Genomic DNA, 8,939 nt, shown 5'->3' with positions numbered 1-8,939 from the left:
GCTGTGTGCAACATCCTTTATTTGGATTTTATTAGTTTTATTAGTCTGCAGCCTTTTCTAATTCCACTGATACAAAATAAAGTAATTTTCTAAATGTGTACCTCATGAAATGTTTTATTGCAAAAGGCAACAAAATTTAACTAAAATCTGTTTTCAGATTTTAGAGGAAATTAATCCTCTATTACAACAATAAAAAAAAAAAGCTAGTAGAAGGAGATGAGTCATTTGCATAAATATGGAAAGATCTAGTTTAAAACTAGTTACTTTTAAAATCCTGTTGAAGATATTAAAAGCAGACTTTATAGAAGAACTCCTAAAATGACCATTTCTTCTTGCATTAGAAACATTTCCTTTCTGGCTTTGGAAGAGTCGCAGGTTGCAACAAAACGACAAGAGGAAAGTCAGGTTGTCATGGCGAAGAGGTAGTTTGAACCGTAAAAAGTGTTTTTACAGAACAAAGTTTAGTCAACACTGATGAACCTGAGTAAATATAACCAGCAGCGCCCTCTGCGGGATGGCGGCCAAACTACATCAAAAAGTAGAAACTCATTTTAATCTAATAAACCATTAAGACAACATAATCAAAAGTCGATTAATTGTTTGCATCCATACTTGACAGGCTCCCATTTAACTCCTCCAAGCAGCTCAGTCTTCCTGTGTTTAGGTTGGTATAAATGTATTTACAGAAGAAAAGTTTCAGGTATAAAACAGCTGCAGCATGTGGGTCTTCAGCAGCGCTCAAACACCTTGTAGAGGTCGGGCAGGTTGGCGATCTGCAGCACGGTGCCGTCCTCGCTGAAGCTTTTCGGGGGACTGAAGAGAGTTCGGAAAGCTTTGAACAGAACGTGTTCCACATTCCAGCGCCAGGAGTTCCCGTCTGGTTCCTGAAACATGATGAGCATTTAAGAATAAACTCTGTGAGTTCTCAGTTTTGTTTGTCACAGAATCATTTGAATTGTTTATGCACCATCAGTCAAATGTAAAAACTTAAATCTACCAAATAAATTTGCGACAGGCTTTCAGTGTGCCTAAAGTGCAGATTAGGGTAACTATAACAGAGAATATAGTGGGGATTATTTTTAATATACTTAGAACATAAATTGACACCTTAAAATGTTTGGTTATTTGAATTTTGACATAGATTGACTCAAAATTCTGAGAAAAAATCGGAATTATAAAATTAAAAGTACAATTCTGAAAAAAAATTAAGAAAAGTCGGAATTTGAGAAAATTTTCAGAATTATGAGAAAAAGTCAAATTTTTCAGAATTCTAAGTTTAAAATCAGAATTTTTTAATAAATGTTTTTTTGTTGGCCCTAATCGTCTTCCGTACTTTCAGGCTGGACCTACTCACCGGCTCATCGCCCGGCTCGGCCTCCAGGACGAACTGCTTCCTGATGGAGTAGAAGGCGCTGCACTCCTTGCTGAAGTCTCGGAAGCATTCCTTCTCGTTGTCCCAGTTCACCTGCAGGCAGAAACCATCAGAAACTTTTCCTGAAATGCTTCCAGGAAGGAACGGCGCTGCCCTCACCTCGGTGGCGAGGCGCAGGATGAACAAGGGCAGGCCTTCCATGATGGGCGTGTATTTATCCAGGAGCAGAGGGAGCCCCGTCAGGTTTCCCTCCTGGAAGACATCGCTTCAGTTTACTCACTCGTCTCCTCTGGAAGAAAAGCTTTAAAATCAGACGGCTGACCTGATCGATCTCCAGGGAGAAATAATCCTCCAGCATTTCTGCCTTCTTCTTCAGGAAGTCCACAATGTACTGAGCCAGGCCCTCCTTCGGCCCGTCCTCCTCCGTCCAGCCGCTCTCCGCCGAGTCCAGCGCCAGCATGGCCAGGTCGTACAGCGGCGCCGGCGTCTGACAGACATCAGCGTCAGTAAAGGTTCTGATTGGTTCTGATCCGTCAGTAAAGGTTCTGATTGGTCCAGACTGGACTTACAGACAGTCTGAGGACGCCGAAGTTCCCAAAGTCAAAGATGAGAATCTGGTAGAAAAGTTCCCGACTGCAACACAAACAAAGGAGTTTTCTTTAAGTAAAATCTGAAAAGTGTGGCATGCTTTTATTTCCAGACTCACTGAGTCATCACTATGTAGCATCACACTCGTATTAATTAAAGATACTAGTTTTCAATTAAATTTAGCCTGACCTTTGACTAGGCCACTCTGAATCTCTGCCGTTTTTAATGAATGTCCTGTATTCACCTCCATCCATCATACAGTCAAGTTTTATTAGCTTCGTTGACGCTGACAATGAAAAGCTTCCCCACATCATGAAGCTACCACCACCATGTTTCACCATAGGGCCTCTGTGTTCAGAACAAGGTTTTAATAGTTTTAATTTTCAGTGGTTTGAACCATTTGTGTAAATTAACAACCAAACATACCAGATAAATATAAAGCATTTCTGGCAGAGTCATAACCTGGTATTTATTTATCATTTTGAGGAAAGAAATTAATTTAATACAATTTGGAATTAGGATGTAATATAAATGTGAAAACTTTCTAGATGCAATGAACTTTGATTTTTACTGCTTTTGACTCCAAACACTGAACACAATGATGATAAAACTCAAACCTCACCTCGGCTCTTACTCTTCATGATAAATAAACACAGCTGCACTAACTAGGTGACATCAGAGGGAAATTGGATTTTATTTAGTGGCATCACATTAAACGGGGCTGAATAATGCTGTGCTGACCTGAGTGTGGTTGTGTTGAGCAGGTAGAGCTTGGTGTGATGCTGGATCAGACTCCACTGCGGATCCACGCAGCCAACAAACGAGTGTTTCTGCAGCATCTCCTGCAGACCTGCAGAAAACACACAGAACCCGGATCAGGACCAGAGAACAGTTCAGCTCAAAGAGCTTTACATCATAAAAACATGAAAACCTCGTAGTGCTGTCATCTAAATCATCAATACAAGTTGAATATTTTGGTCAATGTTTTATTATGATTCAAGAGTAACTCTAACCAGGTGGGTTTTTAGTCTAGAATTAAAGGAACTCTGTTTTGGCTGTTTTGCAGTTTTCTGGAAGTTTGTTCCAGATTTGTGGTACATAGAAGCTGAATGCTGCTTCTCTTTTAGTTATAACACCAGCAGCATTCTGGATCACCTCCCTCTGGAGGACTGACTTTTTTATGTAGACCTGTGAAGATGCTGTTGCAGTTATGAATATGAATGAAGATAAATGCATGGATGAGTTTCTCTAGATTTGCTGAGGCATCAGTCCTCTACTCAGATTAGAGGACAGAAGGCTGATTTTGTAACTGTCTTTATGTGTCTCTGATGATTCAGACCCAGATTTCAGGCCTGATCTTTATTTTCCAGCTGTAATAAGTGAAGCTGTGACTCTAGATGAGCTTCAGGTCCAAACATAACTTCAGTTTTGTTTCTGTTCAGATGGAGAAAGTTACGGCACATCCATTTCTACCACAGCAGCTTTTTAGGAAGTAGTGGAACACTCTGTTTGTTTGGTGAGGTCACGTTGGCATGGCAACAGGATGGTGGGGGTTTCTATTCGTGACCTGAAAGCAGGATATGACGGAGGCTGGAGTTGTGTAAGGCGAGTTCTGCCCTGGAGGACGACTCTGTCGGTGCAGGCCTGGTGGAAACGGTAAAACTGCTGCAGGACGGCAGAGACGCTACGCTAAGCTAAGCTACCTCTGTGTGTGTTCTCTGTGATCTCTGCTCTCAGATCCTTGATGCTGGTCAGTTTGATCACCCTTCTCTTGGGCGTAGCAGCAGCCGTCAGCCCCTCATCATCATCATCCTCCTCTTCATCCTCCTCCTCTCTGGGTCGCTTCCTGTGAAAACAGAAACATTTCAGCCACTAGAGGGCGAAAGAGTTCCACGATTTGAGATGAAAAAGCTGCGTTAGACCAATAAAATGAGTCAAGATGTCATAAATAACAGCAGAAGAGCCCGACGGGCCACCTGCAGGACAAAGACGTCCTTCATGAGACATTAAACTCTGTCCTCTCCTTCCTGCTGGCTCAGCCGACTCGCTCTCTGCAGCCCGCTGTTCAGACTTGCTCTAGTTGTTCATCAACACCCGTCCTGATCCAACTTGCTTTTCCCCGAGCTGCGGTCATTCACATTATGACTAAATCAAAAACCTGCCAGAAGGGTTTTTTCCCCCTTTTCTAAAAAAAAAAAAGAAAAAAAATCAGTGAAGGAAAATGTAGCAGCCTTGGAAGCAGGAACTGCTCTCGGGGAAATCTACGGAAAGTTTTCCATTACTTTGAATATAAATGAACTCAACTTGGAAAAGTTACAGAAATTTTTTTTTCTCGGTTTTCACCAATATGAAAATCTGAACCAAAAACTGATATTTACCGATATTTTGTACATTTTTCTACCTTTTCACGTCAGTAAAACACACCACTGCTGACGTTGCTTCTCTGCTTCACGCCAAACCCATATAATCTGTATTTTTTAGTCCTAATCCATAATTGTGACTTTTTTGCCAATTTTCTGAAAAAAAAAAAATCAAAAGTATTGGGTGTAAGTGATGCTACCTCCCACCTGCAGGTGGCAGGATTTCTTCTGTCTTCTGCTATGCTGCCTCGTCTTTACTTGATGTCAAATTATTGGTGTCGAATAACAAAACGTCACATTTACTGTCACAGTAACATTGTAAATGTGCAAATATTGGAAAATTCCTTTGTAATATTTCTAAAGAAGCGGCAAAAAAAATCTGTAATATTATTGATTGCAAAGAAAAATTTATATCACAAAAACAATTCAAAAATTAACAATAGTTGTTAATAGCCTCTTTTTACATATTGGAATTTAAAAAAAGATTAAAATCCAAATTTTTTTCTGAGTTTTAGATCATTTCTAGACAGAAATCTTTGACCTACCTCTGATCCTCCTCAGCAGCGCCGCTGCGTTCCTCTTCACCTGCTGGACCAGGTTCTTCCAGCGCAGCCTCCAGCATGTCCTCATCATCCAGCTCCAGACTGTCCAGCTCAGAGGTCCTGGTTGCCGCCGGCGATCTGCTGGGACCGGCCGTCTCTGGGTCAGGGGCCGGCTTCTCTTTCGGCTGCAGGAAGGCGTCCAGTTTCTGGGAGCGGCAGTCGGTCCGGACCATTTGGTGGGCGTAGACGCGCTCGGCGGACTCAGAGGATCCAGAGGTTTTTACGTCAGAACCGCCGGACACAGACAGCCCCGGCAGCAACGTCTGGAAACCACAGAAGAAGAAGCTGAAACGACGTGAGGGGGAGCTGGCAGGCGGACGGCAGTCTGAGTCGGGTCACACCTGGGTGAAGTAAGTCCGGGACGAGTTGGAGCCCAGCAGTTTGCTCTCGATGTGCTTCTGAACGCTCTCCATCACGCTGTCCTCGTGCAGGAAGTGCACTTCATGTTTGGTGGGGTGAACGTTCACGTCGACGTTCTGCGGAGCGATTTCCAGGCTGAGGAGAAAACATCACAGGAATTTACAGCATCCTCCATGTTTTACTTTAAGCCTGGGCAAAATGTGTAAACAGCAAAAAAACATTTCCTATGAAATAAATCAATCTTCAGAATGTCATTTATATTTTACTTTTATATTCATCTTTAATTGTTAACCCATAATCATGTAGGATAATCATGATGTGACACCGTTCAAAAGTGAGACAGAAAACCACTGCTAACTTAAACTTGTCCATGTTTACAAACATCTGGATCTGTGACCACAGCTGGACCAGAACCCGGGTTAACCTTCACTCACAGGGAGCAGGATGGGAGGAAACGATAAAAACTGAAAACCGCAGCGTCTTGGAGACGCAGAGTCTCCATAACAAATATTAGATGCTATCTGAAAGCTAACTATTTGTTTGGGAGGAAAGCCAGAAAAGGTTTTATTTCATCTCCAGCGTTTCTACAGACTAATCCATAATGAATGTGAGAAAAAACTCCTCATAACTACAGCTTGGTTCGGTGGGGGACCCATGATGCTGCGGGTCGGGAAACTAAAACATTTAAAATATTTCTGGCTTCCTCTCTTTCTCATCTCAGCTTCCATCTGTCTGTGACTTTTAATCTTTTGATCAAAGTCTTTTGTGTCCGGTGTGATCAGCTGCTGCTGTTAGACTCTAGATATTACATTAGGATGATGATATAATATTAATACCTGGATTTTATTAGGAAGCAGCTACTGCACACACAGATCACCGTGGCAACGGATTTAATAGTTTTCCTACCTGAGGTAGAGGAAGGGATGCGAGTTTTTTGGGAGGTAGGCAGCGTAAACCGTCTCCACGGCTTTCTTCAGAGCGCTGGACTCCACCAACCGGTCTGAAAGAGACAGAGGACAACCTGCAGTGAAAATGGCGCTGAGCGGACGCAGTGAGCGTGGAGCGTTACCACGGCAACGTACGGTTGATGAACAGGACCAGGATGCATCGCTTCATGGAGTAGTTGGCATTGGAGACGAAGCCCTTCAGGGTGTAGGCCAACTTCTGGTCCTGGCAGCCGACTTCGATCAGCTCCCTGTGGACACGGAGACAGGGACACGCCGGGGACATGGCAAGGTGAGACAGGGACACACCGGGGACACAAGACAACCGAGACCCCTGGGGACCAGATCTACCTGCTGACCGGGTTTCCGAAGACGCTGCGGATGTTGTCCACGACGGACGCGTTGGGAAGCGTCCTCACGTCCGCCACCGTCTCTCCTTGCTGCCCAAAGAAAAATGTACCATTTAAACCTGCAGCTGATTTCCTTAAAAACTAAAAAAAAGAGAGAAAGTTTCACCTTTTTGACTGAGAAGCTTTTTCCTGAATTGTGAATAGCGTACCTTTAAAGAGACAAAGCAGGTCCAGATATGAAACATTTGGTCATAAGGAGCAGAAATGGTTGCGGTTTGAGTCCAGACCTGCTGACCACGTCCACAATCCTGGAGTATTCGTCTGCCGGGCTCTTCAGGGCCTTCCTCCTGGTGGACACGTTATAGAAAAGGTCCTCCACCTGCGCAGACATCAGGAACTATTCATCAGAATCCAGACGGTTCATCTTCAGTCAGCTGACGTGCTGCAGGCAGGAACTCACCAGGATCTGGGTCCCCTGGTTCCCGGCGCAGGGCTTAGGGGGGCCCTTCAGTTTGCCATCGCTGTAGCTCGCTCTGAACAACAACAGCATTAATGCAGAACTAAAGTAGCAAATCTGAATGTGACTTTCAATTTTTTAGAAGAGAAACTCTCAAAAGTGTGGTGCGCTTTTACATTTGACTTTTAAAGACCTTAAGTATCAGTTTTTAGTCCGTTTTGTCCGTTCTAACAAACTAAAATATAAATAAAAATGTCAACCATTGAATTTGTAACAGATATTTTTCAATGTGGGACCTGCAAGGAAGGAAGGAAAGACAACTTAGGACAGAAAAAGTAAAGAAAGGACACAATGAGGGAATAAAAGACATGTCAGGACAAAAATAGGACAGAGAATCAAAAAGAGGAAGGACAGAAGAAAGGAAAGATGATAAAGGTGTGAAAAACAGATGATAAAAAAAGAAGGCAGTAATCTAAGAACAGCACAACCCTCCATTTCCTTCCACTAACACCCAGTGCAGTTTGTGTTTGTAATGTGGAAATACCTGAAAGCACACTTTGCATCAGCCGTCTTTGTTGTTATGGTAACATGAGCCACATGGCTGATACTGGCAAGAGCCTGCAGGAATGAGAAGAGACAAAATATCCAGCCTGAACACTGATGTGGCTCCTGAGCTGAGGGCCACAGGAGTCCTCACCTCTCCTCTGAACCCGTAGGTCGCAATCGCTGAAAGGTCCTCGAAGGTCTGCAGTTTGCTGGTGGTGAACCGCTCACAAACAATCTCCATGTCTTCTTTCTGTGGTGAGAAATGAGAGTTTGGTTAATAATCATTTAACCTGTTTGAAAATCATTATAGAAGTCAGTGATGGTTTGTGATATGAGCAATACTGCGGTATTTTTTAAAATACATATTTATACATGAACTCAGAAAATGTTCAAGAGATATAAATATTTTGGGAGGAATCGAGGGTGTGCCATCCCCCCTCCCCCCGCCCCGGGCAGCATTCATGCTAGGGTCGCCTCTTCTCCAGCAGGGAGGACGCTATTACTCACCCTGATCCCAGTGCCGTTGTCCTGGATCTGAAGGAGCTTCAGGCCTCCGTCCTTCACAGTCACCTGGATGTTGGTGGCCTTTGCGTCCAAACTGGAACATTTCAAAACATAAAAATCGATCATTTTGCGTTGAACTCATTTACCCAGAGCAGTGCATGTTGAATATGTAAACAGTAACGGTTCGTGAACATTTCTAGTCTTCTGGTTGTTTTTTTACCCCCTACATAAATACTTTTATCGTCACAAATATATTAAAATACCAGTTTTCGATCATTTCTTTGACGGCGTTGGCAGGACGCTGGATAACTTCTCCCGCTGCGATCCTGTTAATAACAGTCTCATCGAGCCTCCGAATGACTCCCGCCATGTTTGTTTCTAGAAAACTGCTAGCAGCAGCTCAACCGCTGGAAATTCCCATATATCTGACCGGGGAGACAAAACTGCAACGAATTATAATAAAAATACTACATTGTACGGCTTCCACATGATAGGGCTCTCACACTGAAACAGGGAGAAAATAAAAACAATACGACGTCTTACTCTGACTCAAAAGATAAGAGAACAGCGAATGTCAAGCTTAAATCTTTTTAAAAATATATTAAAATGCAAAAAACTTTACAATTTTTCCTCAACCTCAAAATGCAATTCTTAACAGCTGACTGGATGTTCCTTTTTACTTAATTTGGCGTGCTGGTTTGGTAAGTATACGCCGTTCTTGTAATGAAGTAATGCACCACTCAAAAATAAACGATCTTTGATCAAGCGCGGGTCCCAACAAGAATCTTCTTCATTGGGAAATGTTTTGAGAAACAACTCACTTGCGCCGCAGCGGCTAAAAAGTGTCATGAAACAA

The 8,939-nt window shown here is 43.0% G+C and overlaps 1 protein-coding gene across 2 annotated transcripts; it reads right to left on the bottom strand.

Annotated features, from left to right (window-relative positions):
• Window positions 1-2: 2 nt before the first annotated feature.
• Window positions 3-8,646, bottom strand: mlh1 (mutL homolog 1, colon cancer, nonpolyposis type 2 (E. coli)). 2 transcript variants are annotated; one of them, XM_015040966.1, is made up of 19 exons: window positions 8,347-8,646; window positions 8,087-8,177; window positions 7,731-7,829; window positions 7,578-7,651; window positions 7,037-7,109; window positions 6,864-6,955; window positions 6,743-6,785; window positions 6,578-6,666; window positions 6,365-6,477; window positions 6,189-6,282; window positions 5,264-5,417; window positions 4,866-5,185; window positions 3,664-3,806; window positions 2,702-2,810; window positions 1,942-2,005; window positions 1,695-1,859; window positions 1,532-1,624; window positions 1,334-1,465; window positions 3-884 (listed from the first exon to the last, which is right to left on the bottom strand). In XM_015040966.1, the coding sequence occupies exons 1-19, from the start codon at window positions 8,451-8,453 to the stop codon at window positions 729-731; spliced, it is 2,211 nt and encodes a 736-aa protein (XP_014896452.1). In that variant the 5' UTR covers window positions 8,454-8,646; the 3' UTR covers window positions 3-728. The 2 variants fall into 2 exon arrangements, with proteins under 2 accessions (XP_014896452.1, XP_014896453.1); XM_015040967.1 differs by having other exon boundaries at window positions 533-884; window positions 1,355-1,465; window positions 8,347-8,644.
• Between the last annotated feature and the right edge of the window lie 293 nt (window positions 8,647-8,939).

The sequence above is a fragment of the Poecilia latipinna genome, unplaced genomic scaffold (genome assembly GCF_001443285.1).
Source record: "Poecilia latipinna isolate Pla-1442-1.1 unplaced genomic scaffold, P_latipinna-1.0 Scaffold534, whole genome shotgun sequence".
Classification (NCBI taxonomy): domain Eukaryota; kingdom Metazoa; phylum Chordata; class Actinopteri; order Cyprinodontiformes; family Poeciliidae; genus Poecilia; species Poecilia latipinna.
The sequence above is the reverse complement of the archived record's forward strand: the minus strand, read 5'-3'. Positions and strand labels throughout refer to the sequence as shown.